This window comes from Capra hircus, chromosome 1, assembly GCF_001704415.2.
Source record: "Capra hircus breed San Clemente chromosome 1, ASM170441v1, whole genome shotgun sequence".
Lineage (NCBI taxonomy): Eukaryota > Metazoa > Chordata > Mammalia > Artiodactyla > Bovidae > Capra > Capra hircus.
In genome coordinates, this window is record NC_030808.1 from 125791678 (window position 1) to 125809727 (window position 18050).

General features: G+C 36.7%; 1 protein-coding gene across 5 annotated transcripts in view; it reads right to left on the reverse strand.

The window, feature by feature from the left end:
• TRPC1 (transient receptor potential cation channel subfamily C member 1) overlaps window positions 230–18050 on the reverse strand; it is a 58536-nt gene continuing 40715 nt past the window's right edge. For 3 of the 5 annotated variants that reach the window (XM_018049548.1, XM_018049540.1, XM_018049566.1), the window contains 5 exons: window positions 16417–16560; window positions 8514–8725; window positions 3680–3881; window positions 3186–3380; window positions 230–2141 (listed from right to left, as the gene is read on the reverse strand). In XM_018049548.1, the coding sequence (XP_017905037.1) occupies window positions 1914–2141; window positions 3186–3380; window positions 3680–3881; window positions 8514–8725; window positions 16417–16560 (981 nt within the window). In that variant the 3' untranslated portion in view covers window positions 230–1913. The remainder of the gene's footprint in view (window positions 2142–3185; window positions 3381–3679; window positions 3882–8513; window positions 8726–16416; window positions 16561–18050) is intronic. The other 2 variants (XM_013965934.2, XM_005675480.3) reach the window with 1 other exon arrangement.

Consider the following 18050-nt stretch of genomic DNA (forward strand, 5'->3'; position numbering starts at 1 on the left):
TTACATTTACAAATATAAGAAGAAATAGCTACAAGAGTTTAACGTGATTGCCACCACAGGGTGGAAGGGATATATAAGGGTCTGATGTTACACTTTGAATTTTAGAACTTTGTTGCCATAATTTAAAAAAAAAAAAAAATCGGGAACTGTGCATTTTAAAAGAGAGAATTTTATGATATGTGAATTATATCTCAAAGTATACAATAATACAATGAACAGACTCTGCCAATTTATAATCTAGTGTCAAGTTTTATTTACCTTTTTTCTTACAATATGCTGTCATTCAAAATATACCTCATAAGTAACTCATGCATATAGTAGGCACTCTATAAATATTTTTATTTAATAATTAGATATTTTTTAGAATGACTAAAAACCCTGATGTAAAATCCCAATTGGGAAGTGCATAATCCCATCATAGACAAAATATATAACTTTACAATAAACATTTTTATAAGAATTTGCCCAAAAGAGGGAACACTTACAATTTAGAAATTAAAAAATAAAAGTAAAAAGCAAGACAAAACACAATACTATTTCAACAATGATCCCTGGATTGGTGGTGCTTACAGACCAAGGGCTACCTGCACCCTGTGGCCTTAAGACCATCAGACATTCAGTTAAGAAGATAACTGTATATATAATGACCTCTTAACTGGAAATGCTGCAAGAATATATAAGCAGTACCCTATGAAAAATGTTATCTATATCCCTTATTTGAACACAGGAAAAAAATGAAATATATATTTTATTCTCCTATTTAAAAAGTCAATGCTTTTTATTCTAAGCATCAAGAATGAGCAACAAATAAGCATGACGTCAGTTTTATACAAGCTAGGCTAAATCCTGTGGAATTCTTTGGGAGACAAGATCAACAACCTTAGTTCAAAAATATGACAAATCCTTATGTTAAAAGGTCTTTCAGTGTTTACAAAAACAAAACAGGCTGTGACCAAACATGCTAAAGAATTATCTTCTAAGTCCTTATTTTGAGTTAGCTTTATAACTAGGAACATTCATTCCAACTTGAAAAAAAATTACATCACTACCATGATAATAAAAAAAAATAAAAGCCAATAAATACCTAATTTCACAGAAGCAGTTGTGCAAACTTATAAACATAATAAAATACTCCATAGCTACAAAATGAAAGTCTACTAACTATAGTTTTCAAAAGCTATATAATTCTATAAAAATTTAAATATGTGGACTGACTCTATCAATAAATGAAAATGTATATATAAAATACTATTAAGTGAAAAAAAGAAAAATTAAAGATATAAAGTGATAACCATGTAAAAGTAAATATATTACAATAACAAATTCATTGAAGTGAATTTAATGTATAGACACATAAATAGATTCAAATATTCATTAGAGCTTTATCTTTGCTGTTTAAGATTATAAGAAAAGAACAAAACAGACTACTGTTTTAGGCAAACCTATATTCTGAAACAATAAATACTGAACTATATGTAAACTCCTAAAACAAAGATTTTTAAAAACATGACTTCTGTATCTCAAGTATGTCATATGAAAGATCAGTCCACCTTTGCTGATTTTCATTTTTACAAAACCTTCTGGCAATAGTTAAGACAGTTCTAACTAAGCTTCTTAAGCAGAAAGGAAAAAATTAAGCACTATTTAAACAAGAAAACTAAACAGCATGCTAACAAAATCTATCTACTCAATCTGTTTTACTCCTGCAAAAAGCCACTGACAGAGAGTTTAAAAAAAACTAATCCTATATACATACTTTACATAACATATATTTATGCTATAAATATTTCAAAGAATGGCTTTTACATAATTCTTTATTTCAATATATATCTTATTAATTTAATTGTAAGTTATGCAAATGCAGTCTTTTAGATTTATAATATTGAAAATTCTCTACACGGTTTAGAAAATAGCTAATTTCTTGGATAAAACATGGCATATTTTGAAGTCCGAAAGCCAAGTAAATCCCTTATTTCATTTCGGAATTTTGACAGATCCTGGCGCAGTTCATTCAGATTTTCCACAGTTGCCTGATCTGTGCTCTGCATCTTCTGCCTCATGGAAGTCAAGTAGCGATGCACCAGACAGCACATCACCTTTTGGTAGTTTTCATCTCTCTTTTGTTTCAAATTTCTCCATTCCTTCAACACAAAATAAGATGATACTGATAATGTACATAAGAAAATATTTAAATGAGGTGGATTTTTAAAAAAGTTTACAGATACAAATACATATTTGTAATGCTGTATTAGATGATATTTTAAAATATTCAACATGTTTCAAATAAATATGCCCTGCATATTGTTTTGCTCACTTACCTGTATGCTTATCTTAGTTTAAAATCCTCAGTTTATAGTAGGGATTAGCAAACTTACGACCCACAGGCAAAATATGGCCCACTTCTTATTTCTGATGGCCTATGAGCTAAGAGTGGCTTTTATGGATGAACATGAGTTACTAACTTGATGATGGGGAATACTAACTTCGAACCCTGATTAAACAAAATGGGTTATTCCAAAATAGAATTCCATTGTTTTCATTAATGGACCTATATCACATATAAAGAAGTATTATTCAATTATTGTTATATTTTTAATTTCATCAATAAAAATTTTGTAGAAATTTGATTTCTCTCTTGTTATATTACTTCCCACATAAAATCTGTAATTTTGTCATGGCCCACAAAATCTAAAATATTAATTATCTGGTCTTTTACAGAAAAGGTTTGCCAACTCCTGGTTTATAGCAACATGGATTGAATTATTCATATATTAAACAACTTTCAAAAAGAATGGAAAAAATATGAGTTCACTCTGGGAGTCACTCTTTATTTATGTTGACAGGCTAGATACCTTGAATATTTTCCTTGTTCTAAAACTGTGAGATGAGAATTCATGAAAAAAAAAAATCACACCTCTCTTGCATTTTCAGTAAATATTTATTGAATCCGTACTTTAGGATAGGTTCTGTGCCATGCATTAGGGATACAGGAATGAAAAAAAACAAACGGTCTTAGCCCTTGTTTTCTTAAGCTGTTTTGCTAATTGCTTTATGACTACAACAAATTAGTATAAAACAGCATAAATCTTAGCCCTTAGGACTCTGTGTATTTATGCTTTAGGAAACATCTGAAATTAGGAATTATTAAAATTATCACGCTGCAGTTCAAACATCTAACTTCTTACCTTCAAGCTGTTCTGCCGTTTAACCTTGCCTTTTGATGTATGAGAGCAAATCCACTTACTCAGGCTACTAATCATATAGCAGATGGTCTTTGGTGAAGGAATGATGTTGAAAGGTGGGGGTAATGTACATTTGTCATCAAAGTAGCTAAGCCACAATTTTGCTCGAGCAAACTTCCATTCTTTGTCTTCATGATTCTGTAAGAGGCAAATCAAAAACTAACCCAGGATATGATTAGGCATGCATACACACATACACACGTGGTGGGACCCGTATGGACTGCTTAAAACTGTTCAAGTGTTTCCACACCTTGGAGGTAAAAATTTTGTTCCCGACTTGCAACTAATATACATTATTTGCATTTTAAAATGATTTACATTTAATTTTTAAAAGATACTAATTCTTAATTCTTTTAAATCTTTGGTTGTCTTACCTACTGTATACATTTGGTATGACCTGAAGAGAATATAAAAATTTTAAAAGAATGAATACTTACTGCTATCAACTGAAAACTTTTATGAAGCATTGCCACCAGCAGCTTGGTAAGCACTATCACAACCACAACATTGTACGTCCCAACAATAACAGCTCCGACGAAGGACTGTAATTCTTCTCCGTAGCTAAATCTTGTGACAAAGATTGCCACGTGTGCTAAGGAGAAAATATACCAGAACAAAGCAAAGCAAGTGCCGATGAACCTGTGAAGACAATTATATTTCTATTTGAAAGGAATTTTAAGAAGCTATTTAGCAAAAATAAAGAATTTATTAATACAACATTACATAAAGAATAGATATTTTGTAAAATAACTAGGGATGGACCCAGCATCACAGATATGCCTTACTGTAAACAAAGAAACAAACTCAAAAGGAAGACAAACCATTTCTGTTTAATCTCTTATTATTCTGTCTTTTAGCAACCACAGCAGCCAATGATCCTGTTAATACTTAACAGGATTGTGCCACTTCTTTGTTCAAAAACTTCAAATGGCTCTCAAGCTCCAATGCCCAGAGTCCATAAAAGAGCCAACAAGGTCCTACATGATCCTATTACCTTGCTTTTTTCCCCTTCTTTTTTTTCTTTGAAGTATAGTTGATTAACCCCACCTCCTTCTCCCCTTTGGTAACCACAGGTTTGTTTTCTATCTCTGAATCTCTATCTTGTTCAGCATATGCCTTCATTTGTATTATGTTTTAGACACCACAATACATTATATAGTATTTGTCTCTGACTTATTTCACTAAACATAGTATTATCCAGGTCCATGCACATTGTTGCAAATAGCAGAATTTCATTTTTATGGTTGAGTAGCACTCCAGTGTGTGTGTGTGTGTGTGTGTGTGTGTGTGTGTGTGTGTGTGTGTGTGTGTGTGTGTTTTATGGTTGAGTAGCACTCCAGTGTGTGTGTGTGTGTGTGTGTGTGTTTTATGGTTGAGTAGCACTCCAGTGTGTGTGTGTGTGTGTGTGTGTGTGTACACACCCCATTTTCTTAATCCATTCATCTATTGATGGGTCCTTAACCATAGGGCTCATATACCCACTCACCCACACTGTTTTTGATGTCGTATTTTACATCTTCATGATTATCTCTCAACTGTTTACTGTTTTAGTTGCTTTTATGTGTTTTTTCTTTTAATCTATCACTTTTTAAAGTGATCCTCAATCCTTACTCTATACCTGCCTTTCCTAGTGGGATTTTCCCTTTCCTATAGATTCTTATTTCTTTTCCATTTAGAGAAGACCCTTCAACATTTCTTTTAGGGGAGGTTTCATATTGATGAATTCTTTTAGTTTTTGATGGTTTGTTCTCTCTCCTCCTATTCTAAATGATGATCTTGCTGGGTAGAGTATCCTAATAGAGGTTTTTCCCTCTCAGCACTGAATAAATCTCCAATCTGCAAAGTTTCTGCAGAGAAATCAGCTGATAACCTTACGCAAGTCCCTGTATACGACTATTTTTCTCTTGATGCCTTTGGAATTCTAACTCTCGCTACGTTACTTATGGTATGTCTTGATGTGGGTCTGTTTGGTTTCCTCTTTCTTGGGACCCTCTGTGCTTCTTGTACCTGGATATTCGTTTTCTTCTTCAGGTTTGGGAAAGTTTCAGGCACAATGTCTTCAAATATATTTTCAATCCCCTTCTCGCTCTGTCTCCTTCTAGAACTATTATGCGAATGCTTGTTTGCTTAATGTTGTCCTAGAAATCTGCTGGACTGCTTTTGCTCTTTTTCACTTTGCCTTCCTTTCTGCTGGTCTGACTGGGTAATTTCCCTCATTCCATCGTCTAAACCACTTATGCGTTCTTCTGTGTCACGTAGTCTGCTATTGTTTTTTTATTTCAGATATTGAATTGCCTATTTTAATATTTATTTTTAATTGATTGATGTTTTATAATATTGGTTTGGTTTCTGTAATACATAAACATGAATTAACCATAGGTGTCCATACAGAATTGCTTATTTTTGAGTCTTTTTAAAATATTCTCTAGTTCCTTGCTAAAATGATCTTTGTTTAGATTATGTTCTCTTGACGCAAACTAATTTAGTTAGCATTTTTATTACCAATGATTTGAATACTTCATCTGGTTAATTATTTCTGTTTCATTATTTTTTCAAGGTTTTTCTCTTACTTTCTCAAGTGAGAGTAGTTCCTCTGCCTTTTCATTTTACTTAACTTTCTCTGCCTCTATGAATTTAGGTGAAACAGTTGCCTACTGTGGTCTTGAAGAGGTGTTCTTCTGGGTGTCCCCATAGGATTTGGTGGGATGGCTGGATTTGATGCAGACACCAATCTCTCCTCAGGATATGCTGGCAGCTCTCACCTTGGTGGGGGGAATGGCTGGAGACGGAAGGTCTAGAGCCCATGCAGGGTGTGAGAAGGGACATCTCCCTGCTCAGTGGCCATCAGCGCCCTGTGGTCAGGGGTGGGATCTACTCCCAAGCTGCTGGAGCAGAAGTCCTGAGAGTCAACCTGGAGCTGGATCTACTCCTTTAAGTGTGTGTGTTTTTTCTTCCCCCCACACCAGGATCTTTGCCCCAAAGGAGGGGCGTGCTGAAGCAAGTGGGGCTCATGTACTCACAGAGTCCCATGTGCTACCTGTGTTAAGGGTCCACGGCTCCACTCAGATGTGGCCCATGGTTGTGTTTCTTCCCTGGTCACGGCTGCTGAGTGCTGCACTGTGGTGTGGAGCGAGTGGGGCCAGAGCATTCACTCAGACTGGCTTTGGGCACACAGCAAGGTGGTCACAGGAAACCCAGCAGCTATGCTGCTGTCAAAACTACGGATTGCTTCCAGAGTGCCCCTGGAGTAAGCTCCAACTACAGCAACTGCCTCCTCCCCTGGGCTACACTCCAGGTCTGAGTTGCCTCTGTGTCTCAAAACTGAGTCTTTTCCCAGGTCCTGATGCCCTAGATCCAGGGACATGCTGTGACATAGAATGAGCAGGGCTGGGGTATTCGCTCAGTTCAGGCTTGGGAGAGCAGTGAGCTGGTCATAGGAAACCTGGCAGCCACTAGGGCAGACCTCCTCTGCCCTAGCCAGGGGCAAGCCAGCACCTGCACTCCTCATGAGTTGGAGTCCAGGCTTCATGTGTCCCAGGGATTCTCCAACCAACCAGCTAAGGCAGCCTGTCTCCTATGCATAGAATGCAGACTAGGAGAGTCTGTGGCTTGACCCACTCACTCCCCAGGGTAAGTGTCCACCTGTGTAATCTCCCTTTTCCTTTGAGTGCCCCCATAGGGGTACGAGTCCTGATCAATCACTTTTTTCTCATCCTACCTGATTACACGTGTACCTTTCTTAGAGCCTTGGCTGTACTGGAGTCCTTGTGCCTGTTTCTAGCTGGCTTTCACTGAGAATTATTCCACATGTAGATGCATTTTTTATATGTTTGCGGAGGGAGGTGAGCTCCATGTCCTCTTATTCTCCCATCTTGATCTGCTTTATTCCCCATTGAAAGTGAAAGTATTAGTTGCTCAGTCATGAGTAACTCAGTCCTGAGCTCAGTCATGAGTTTTGACCCCATGGACTGTAGCCTGCCAGGCTCCTCTGCCCATGGGATTCTTCAGGCGAGAATACTGGAGTGGGTTACCATTCCCTTCTTCAGGGGATCTTCCCGAGCCAGCAACTGAACCCAGGTCTCCTCCACTGCAGGAAGATTCTCTACTGTCTGAGCTGCCAGGGAAGCCCAGTTCCCCATCACCTTCCTGACTCAGTCTACAACTCTCCCTCTGATTCACTGCATACCATCTAGGCTGGCCTCCTGGCTTTCCTTGAGCATGCTAGTTACACTCTCCTCTCAGGGCATTTGCCTTTGCCATTCCCTTATCTGCCAGCTCTCTCCCTCCAGATTCTTCTTCATGCCTTGATCCTTCACCAGCTTTATAGTTTTACTTGAATGTCATCTTTTGTGAGGGCTTCCCTAACCTCCTATCTAACTAAAGCTACACACCCTCTTATACAAAAGTCCTCCTTGGCCCAAGCTTTCCTCAGGCTACTGGTCCTTATCAATATTGTATAATATCAGTTCAGTTCATGTCCGACTCTTTGCGACCCCATGAACTGAGCATACCAGGCTTCCCTGTCCACTGTCTCCCTAAGTTTGCTCAAACTCACGTCCATTGAGTCAGTAATGCTACTAAACATCTCATCTTCTGCCACCTCCTCCTCCTTTTGCCTTCAATCCTTTCCCAATCTTTTTCCAATGAGCCAGCTCTTCCCATCAGGTGGCCAAAATATTGGAGCTTCTGCTTCAGCATCAGTCCTTCCAGTGAATATTCAGGACTCATTTCCTTTAGGATGGACTAACTGGATCTCCTTGCAGTCCAAGGGACTCTCAAGAGTCTTCTCCAACACCACAGTTCAAAAATCAATTTTTCAGCATTCAGCTTTCTTAATGGTCCAACTCTCACATCCATAAGTGACTACTGGAAAAACCATAGCTTTGACTAGACAGACCACTGTCGGCAAAGTAATATCTCTACTTTTTAACATGCTATCTAGGTTTGTCATAGTTTTTCTTCCAAGGAGCAAGTGTCTTTTAATTTCATGGCTTATTCATATTTTTACTGCCTGTATCACCTCACCAGGAAATAAACTCCATGAGAGTAGTTTTTGTTCACTGATACTTCATTTCTGTAGCACTTAGAACAGTGTCTGGCATACTGAAGGTGTTTGTTGTTGATGATTATCAAATGATTCATGACAAGTAAGTATTTCTTATTCAAAAGGTATATCTTAAAGAAAATATGAAGTTCTAGTTCTATAGGTATGGATTAACACGTAACAGGGCAGAAAGAAATATGCTTACTAAAAATTTAAAAGACACTCACGAATGGAAGGTATCATTGCTTTGCTGTTCACAGAATATGCCTACACAGTCCTTCTGTTCTTTTGGAGTGTAGCCTTTATCATAGAGTTGTGTCAGCCCAATTGTGAAAGAAAACAAAACAAGAAGAAACATTCCAAGAAATTTTCCAAAATCTTGTAACATCTGTCCCATTGAAATCTGTGGAAATATTACATAGGTGTTCATTAAAATCATCTGGAAAACAAAAATATGAAAAACTAAATGACCAGGCAAGAAAATACATGATCCACAAGGCTATTCTTCTTTTTCCCCTGTGAGGTATTTCATCAGTTTTAAACATCAAAAATCCAGTTACCAAACAAAAACCCATTCTGATCATGCCAGCACTGTGAGTGTTAGATGGTACATTCCTTGATTCTGGAGGAAGTCTGCAGAAGATAGTGCTGCTATGAAGGTAGAGGAAGACACACGGAGATTGAAGAAAAGGCCTAATTTGCAAGGGATGAAAGGAAAATTCCTTGCTAAAGCCTAAAGGGAAATAAATGCTTACATTTATCGTTTCGCAAAGTTTACAAATACAAAACCATTATGACATTAAGTTTTCAAATTTTGCAACCAGTTCTAAAAACCACTTCTTAAAGAACAGCGTTTCCTCCTTGAGGACTGGCCTAATCTCTGTTGCCAGGGTGATGAATTTTCATTGAGGTCTATTAAGAAAAAAGTATATGAGTTAAGTCAAATGAGAGGATCTAATACTTGTACGTGAGTATCTTTGGTAATTTAGATTATGTGTAGCGCATCTGGAAGCTTTATTCAAGCCTAATTTCATTCTCCTTCAATACTCTTTCAAAATCTGGGGAATAGGTGCTTTTTATAAATTCCATACAAATTTGGAGACTAATTTAACATAACCTTTTGACCCTGAAATTCTATGCCTAGGAATTTAGCCCATAGGAAGTACACAAAGATGCATAACATACAAGGATTTTCACTGGAGCACTGTAGCAAAAATTAGAACATTCTAAAGCTGTTGTTACAAAGAATGGAGTTCCATGTGCTGACGTAGAAAGGTACCTAGAAAACGTTAAGTCAAAAAAACAAGGTACATGATAGTGTTATAACAGCTATTTTTTAAAGAACAGATAAAATATATTCTTTCATATAGATAAGTTTGATATGCACAGGAAATTCCTGAAAGTTTACACAAGAAACCATTAACAGTGCCTACCTATAGGACCAGCAGTGTGGAAGGCAGGCTTTCTCACTTTACACTCCTTTGAATCTTCTTTGCTATATGCATTTTTTAAGATAAAAAAAGCTAGTGTTTAGAAATAATCCTTCCTCAAATGTAACCAGGTCAAATTTATAGTTTGTTAATCCAACTTCAAATAAAATTCTGAACTGCCTCAAGCCTGCCAACATAACATATGCCAGTTGCCAATGTTACAAACAGTAGGAGCAGGCAAGTGGCCAAGCCCCTCCAGCCCACTAAAGTGAGCCAGCTAATTAAGTAGAAGAGGTGCTAAAATTTTCAGGCACAGCACAAGCTAGTATTTCAGGCAACTTGGAGTGGAGAGGTCCACCAGGCCTGACGTCTGTGCATTTGATCAGTATGTGCTAGTTTTCAAAATCTCGTGCTTCCCTCACTTGGCCCTCTTGCAAAATTCTGATGGAAGAAACAGAGAGCTTTTAGAATTGGAAAGCTTAAACTGTGTGAGAAAGAGAAGAAATCCATTTCTCTCTTCATCAATGACAGCTTTATTATGTCATTTTGGAAAGAAATCATTTATTCAGATTATCAGTGCTTAGAATAAAGCCATGTCATGTTAGTAGAGAACCTAATAATGTATGATGGTTAAGAATACAGTAACTGCTTTAGATAATGATAGAAAAGACTAAATTTGAAGAAAATTTAGACACTGCAAGCTTAAAGGTAATTTCAAAAATTCAGTCCGAAAGTAAAATTCCTCATTTACTATTACTAAGTTTTAAAGACAAGCGTAATTCAATTTCAGTATCAAGATGAGCAATAATTGATAAGAACACCACAAACTTCATGACTTGTTTTTTAAAAACATGATATTAACTCTTGTATAAGATGGAAGAACCAAAATTAGCTACAGTGGATATCACTGACGTGGACATTAGCTTGAAGAGCACATTTATGGAACATTCAGGTGAAAGGCAAACATGAAAAGTAGTAAACTAATTTTAGTCTGAGAAATATTACAAGGCTTATTTATAAAAATAACAATCATGCCTCCTTAAATATTTATTTATTTATTTAAAACTACTTAGCAGTTTTAAAATTGAGAAATGTGAACAGTAAGTAGTAAAAAACATAGTAACTTAAAAATTAATATTGACATTTATACAATAGTATATACAGAGAAAAATATCTTCCTAGTAATCAGAAAAATGGAAATTAAAGAAAATTACCACAATAATAGAAGGAGAAAGGAGAACACTAAAGCTATGAATGTGACGAACATATTCTTTTTTTGTGACTGAAAATTAATACATCCTTTTATATGGAAATACCGAGGCACCATGAGAATCCTATCTTTTAATAGGTTAATACTACTTTTAAGATGTATTATCTAGGAGCCCACCAGGCTCTTCTGTCCATGGAATTCTCCAGGCAAGAGCACTGCAGTGGGTAGCCATTTCCTTCTCCAGGGGGTCCTCCCAACCCAGGGACTGAACCTGGGCCTTATGCATTGCCGGCAGATTCTTCACCACCTGAGCCACCAGGGAAGCCCAAGACATCGTTACGTGTGCTCTGTCACTCAGTCGTGTCCCACTCTTTGCGACCCCATGGACTGCAGCCCGCCAGGCTCCTCTGTCCATGGGGTTTTCCAGGCAGAATACTGGAGTGGGTTGTCATTTCCTACTCCAGGGGAATCTTCCCGACCCAGGGATCAGACCCAAGTCTCTTGTGTCTCCTGCATTGGCAGGCGGGTTCTTTACCACTGAGCCACCTAGGAAGCCAAGATATCCTTATGAAATACCTTAACATAAGAAAAAGCCTCATTTACTCAGCCGTTAAAAAGAATTCATTTGAATCAGTTCTGATGAGATGGACGAAACTGGAGCCAATTATACAGAGTGAAGTAAGCCAGAAAGAAAAACACCAATACAGTATACTAACACATATATATGGAATTTAGGAAGATGGCAATGACGACCCTGTATGCAAGACAGGAAAAAGGACACAGATGTATATAACGGACTTTTGGACTCAGAGGGAGAGGGAGAGGGTGGGATGATTTGGGAGAATGGCATTCTAACATGTACACTATCATGTAAGAATTGAATCGCCAGTCTATGTCTGACGAAGGGTGCAGCATGCTTGGGGCTGGTGCATGGGGATGACCCAGAGGGATGTTGTGGGGAGGGAGGTGGGAGGGGGGTTCATGGTTGGGAACGCATGTAAGAATTAAAGATTTTAAAATTTAAAAAATAAAAAAAATTAATAAAAAATAAAAATAAAAAATTGAAAAAAAAAAAAAGAAAAAGCCTCATATACAGAAAACACTATGTAGAATAGCAGAAATATGCTAAATGCCTGATAGAGGAAGAGTTGATATCATTAGGGTGCATATCAAGTATTAAGTTTAAAAAGTTGTTGACAAGAGTTACAAAAATAACTTCTAGTCATTCTTCCAAATCTTTCTTGAGAAAAACCCGTAATTATTTGTAGAAAAGTTCTATCTAATCAAGCTGCTGCTGCTGCTGCTAAGTTGCTTCAGTCATGTCCGACTCTGTGCGACCCCATAGTCGGCAGCCCACCAGGCTCCCCCGTCCCTGGGATTTTCCAGGCAAGAACACTGGAGTGGGTTGCCATTTCCTTCTCCAATGCATGAAAGTGAAAAATGAAAGTGAAGTTGCTCAGTCGCGTCCGACTCTGCAACCCCATGGACTGCAGTCCACTAGGCTCCTCTGTCCATGGGATTTTCCAGGCAAGAGTACTGGAGTGGGGTGCCATTGCCTTCTCCAATTTAATCAAGCTATTCATACCCCAAACGTCCTTTATATCTGTCAAAACCATCAAAGTGGACTACATTTCTCACACCATATACAAAAACCTGAAGGCATAAAACTCCTATAAGAAAACACAAGCAGTATGCTTTTTGTCACTGGTCTTGGCAATACAGCTTTGGATATGTCGAATGGCAAGGAAGGCAAAAACAAAAATAAATGGGATCTACTGAAACTTAAAAGGTTTTGCACAGCAGGGGAAACCATCAACAAAGTTAAAAGCCAGCACACTGAATGGGAGAAGATATTTGCAAACAATGTATCTGATAAGGGGTTAATAAACAAAATATACAGGGAAATCACAACTCAAACTTCCTGACTCTCTCTAAGCACCCCCTCAGTCATGCTCCCAAGTCCTTTGTATATAATCTCTATATTTTTCACTTTATACCAATATTTATGTTTGTCTCTTCTAGCAGTCAATCACTGCTAAATCAAGATCATTTTATATATCCGATACAGGATAATTCTATGACCTTGATTTGCCTGGTATAGTTCCAGTTCAGAGCTGTCGTCCCAACTTAGTAATGAAAAACATCTTTTCATTCTCCAAAGTGTCTCTATAAGAATAATAAATAATGGTCATTTTAACTAAGGGAGAGAACTAGAGTTCTACTATATAATAAGTTACAATAAAAGTCTGTCAGCTTCTAAATCTACAAAAATTTGGAAGGACAAATGTTAGTAATTTATGTTAAATAAATGTTAGTTATTTATGGAGATAAATTTAACAGACAACTGCAGGAATCACATAAAAATATTGTCTGATATAACAGGTTATGTATGAAAAAGAAAAAAAGTTACACTTTAGCTAAAGTAGTTAACTTATTGTTAATTTTCCTCACAACTGGGTCAATCTATTTTAAGTGAATTCCTGGCTTATGATTAACAAAACAGAAAAAAATGTTTTACAAATCTTCTGCACAAAATGATTTAGACTTCTTTCTCACTAACATGTTATACAAGTCTGTCATGTTAATAAGACTAGTCTGGAAAACAAATGTCTTCATTGGAGAAATTTTTAAAGTAAACACATGATGATAGAACTCCACAGATTCCTATTTAATTTCTATTTTTCATCCTCTTTCTGACTAACCAGACCTTAGTTTCTTGGGGGCAATATGGTCAATTAAGGGCTTCCCAGGTGGCACTAGTGGGAAAGAACCCACCTGCCAATGCAGGAGACATAAGAAACACAGATTCGATCCCTGGGTCGGGGAGATCCCGTGGAGGAGGGCAACCCACTCCACTGTTCTTGCCTAGAAAAACCTATAGACAGAGGAGCCTGGTGGGCTACAGTCCACAGGGTTGCAAAGAGTCAGTCACAACAGAAGCAACTCAGCACAGCACAGCACAGCATGCTCAATTAAAAGAGTACTCATCTCTTCAGAGACACGAATAGCCATGTGACCCAATTCTGGCCAATGAGTTATAAGTGAAAGTACTTGGTAGGCCTCAAGGAAAAATAACTGTCCTCTTGTTGAAAAAAAGAAAGACAGCAGGCTCATTCTTTCTGCCTTTCCCTTTCTTCCTGCAGACTTGATATAATGACTTGGGGCAGGGAGCCTGCAACCTTGAGAAGTAGTCATACTCTATAAACAAGTTTATACATTTGCAAAACTCATCAAACTATCCAGTTAGGATGGGTGCATTTTATAGTATGGAAAATGATACCTTAATAAAGATAATTTTTATTATTTATTTTTCGGCCACACCCCAAAACATGGGGGATCTAGTTTCTTGATAGGGATCAAACCCATGCCCCCTGCAATAGGAAAAGGGTGTCTTAACCACTGGATCACCAGGGAAGTCCCGAGATAATTGTTAAAAAATCATTTGCTGGACAAGATCATAGCCTTTTAACATATTTTATGATTAACGTACAGACCTTTTTTAAAAAATAGGAACAAAATAAGTATTTGTTAGCTTGACTTTAATTATTTGTTAATTCTGTGGCTATTTGAGCAATATAAAGTACTCTGCTGGAGGAGGAAAAATACCCACCGTAGTTGAAAAGACAAATATCCGCTTATGCAGTATTTGTATACACATCTGCAGTTCTTTGGGGAAGAGATTAGGTCAGGAAGACCTGACTCAACTGTTCTCAGAAAAAGAAACAAATAATTTACCAAGAAATAATAATATACTTTCTCCTATTTAACCCTTCGTAAAAATCTATAAAGCAATTTCCAGTATAGAAATCTAGTGATACCACTAGGTTTTAGTTAAGAAACAAACAAAACAATGTGCATGTAAAAATACTGCTGCCTCTTGGTTAAAAACATTTATAGAAGATACTAGTGGCAAAATTAAATCAAAATAACATTTCAATAATAGACAAACTAAACCAGTATTTCATAAATCATGTTTCAGAGGAAAAAAAGAGACCTGAGCATATTTCATGAAAAATGGGTATGATGTTAAATAAATTTAGGTGATGATAGTTTGAACAAGGTTAAACAATTTTCGTTACTTCTTTCTCACAGGCTTTAATGTGGTCATGTGTACTGTGAATTCCCGAAAGAGGTTATATGGAATGCAGTGTGTCCCAAACTTAGTCAGAGATGCTCACAGGACTTGGCTTGAGGGAGCCACATTTTAGGAAACACTCTGAACGATGACAACACGAGTCAAATCAAATCAAATGGGGTTTTCCTCCATATTTTGTTTTCGTATTTCTGTTGGAGAAGGTAATTATGCATTTTATTCAAAATATCTTCTTTAAAAACATAAAAAAGAATCTAAATTGTCGGTAAATTTTGACTTAATAAGAAAGACTGAATACTGCTCAAATATCCAGACTTATAAAATAACAGAGTATTATGTAGAGCTGGTCACAAGCAGAGTTGACCCCACCTTTCAAGAACAACCAACTACTAAAATCTGTGGGGTATGTGCAACCAACTCTGAGTCCTTTCTTTAGTGTAAAGAGACTCAGAATTTATCCCTGGACTCTCTCAATAATAATCATATTACTTTGAATAAATAAAACCTTGATTTCCTTAACTGTAAAAGTACTATAAAGTGTAAAGCTAGACTACATGAACTATGAAATTTTTAGCTCTAAATATGTTATTTTCTGGGCTTCCTTCGTGGTCCAGTGATTAAGGATCTGCCTGCCAACGCAGGGGACACGGGTTCAATCCCTGCTCCAGGAAGATCTCACATGCCAAGGAGTGACTAAGCCTGAACACAGCAACTAGGCCTGTGCTCGAGAGCCCGGGAGCCGCAACTCCCAAGCATGTGAGCCGCAGCGACTGAGACTGTGTGCCTAGAGACTGTTCAACAACCGGGGGAGCCACCACAATGAGAGGACCCCGCTTCTGCAACTAGAGAGTAGCCCCCGCTCACCACAACCACAGAAAGTCTGCACCCAGAAACAAAGATATAGCACAGCCAAAATAAATACATCTTTAAAAAATTCAAATATGCCATTTTCTGACTTATTATGTTTAATAGTTATTAAGTAATGTGAGGAAGTATTTTATGAAATATAACTTATTTTCAAAACCATCATGAAGTATGAACTCTGCACAATATCTCCCTTATATTTGTCACTTAAAACTTTAAAGGTGAAGTTCATCTTGGTAAAAAGCAAATTTTATGTCCCTCTACTGTCTGAAGTATTTATTTCAAATACATCCATATTTGTAGACTTGGGAAAGAGGGACAATGGACCACAACTGAATAAAACTCTGGATATCTGAAAAGGATTATCATTCAGCCAGAAAAAAAAGCAGATGAACACGCTGTTACTTTTTCAACTGTTAATTATTTTCAAAAGCGAAGTTTAGCTTTGACATCATGAGAAATAATATTCCAGCGGACAAGAAAAAGGTGTAGTAGCTTTAATAAATATTCTTTAAGAAACTGTAACTGCTTACCTGTAATGGACCCAAGATAGAGCTTGTTGTATACATAAAAAAGAGACGAAGATAACTCAGAACATTGGCAAATGCAAAAAGTCCCTCTGCCACCAGTGTAGGGTGGAACGCATCCCAGTCCTTCCGATCCGCAAAATCATGAAACTAAGATTAGGAAGAAAAAGCCAAAGGTAAGTTGCTCTCTCAACTTAGGAAAATTAAAACAAATACTCTGACCATTGAAAGAAAACCATTTTGTCTCTCCTTGTGGCAGAACTCCATTTATGTTTCATAAACTTCTCTTTTAATAGAAATAACATTGTTTTAAATAAATAGATGATTTCTACACATATGGAGCAATATCTATTGTGTTCCATGAAGAGGTTTTCTCAGAAATTCTCATGCTTTAAAAGATGAAATAATTTTTTAAAGACAGTCATTAAACTTTTTATGAATGAAATTTTTGCTAGTCTTTCTTAAATTCTACAACACAAGCTTGAAATTAATTAGCTTTCACATTAAATTAAGCTAGCTACTTGACTCAAGATTCTACAATGTACCATAGAAGCTCTTCTCCCTTCTAAACAAGAACAAAAAGGGTGTATTATTATACCTGGACACAGAGTAACCACATGTTTCAACTGCCTGGGACACTCCCAGATTACATATCAGTTTTCCTGGCCTAATTATTAATTGTGCTTCTCTTCATTTGTATATCTTGGTTTGAAATAATAAAATTATATGGGTACCCTGCTTCTACAGGGTAGTCTAAGAGACCAGTCTAAAAAAGGGACCAGTCTAAAAAACCCAATGACCATCAACCTCTCTATCCAATCATTTCTCTATAAGTAATCAATTTTTATTTTCTTAATAACCTCACAACTCTGGTCATTGAACATACCTAATAAACATGGTCTGTACTAATGATCAAATACAGGAATAGAGTTTTTAATAAAGTGGTATAAGAAAATCAGTTTGCTTTCTCTCTAGTCTGTAAATTAGCCAAAACTCAAAAAATATTATATAATAGTTCCTTGAATGTGACACCTCAGAATTCTAAACTCAGGTGTAAACAAAGATAGTCAACATAGTTTCTGTTACCTTTCCTGGGCTTTAAATCAATCTTTATAAAAGTAACATTGTAAGATGTCTGTAAGGTTGGATTTTTGTCAAATTTTAGATATAAAACTATAGGCATCAGAAAATAATTAAATTTACATCACTTTTTAAGCTATGGAGATAATCGTCATGATTTGGAATGTGTAAAACACCATAATGAGTTCCATTCAGATAAACTTTTCCCCGGTAAATATAACCAATTTAAATAACTTTGTGTTCTCATTTTAAGTAATAGGTAAATTAACCTAGCTCAGATATAAGGAATTGGCATTTGGTAGAAAGAAAATGCCCGGACAGACCTGGATTTAAATCCAGTCTTGGTTTCTTACTGTGTGGTCTTGGACAAGTTACTTATTATCTCTGAGCTTCCTTTTCCTTATTTGCAAAATGGGGATAAGGACATCTGTCTCATAGAGTCCCTGTGAGAATAAAATGAGATAAAGTATAGCAAGTATCAACCAAGGTACCTGGCATATAATAGGTAACCAACATTTAAAGGTAATTAACACCCTTGAAAGTATTAGAAGGAAGGAAAC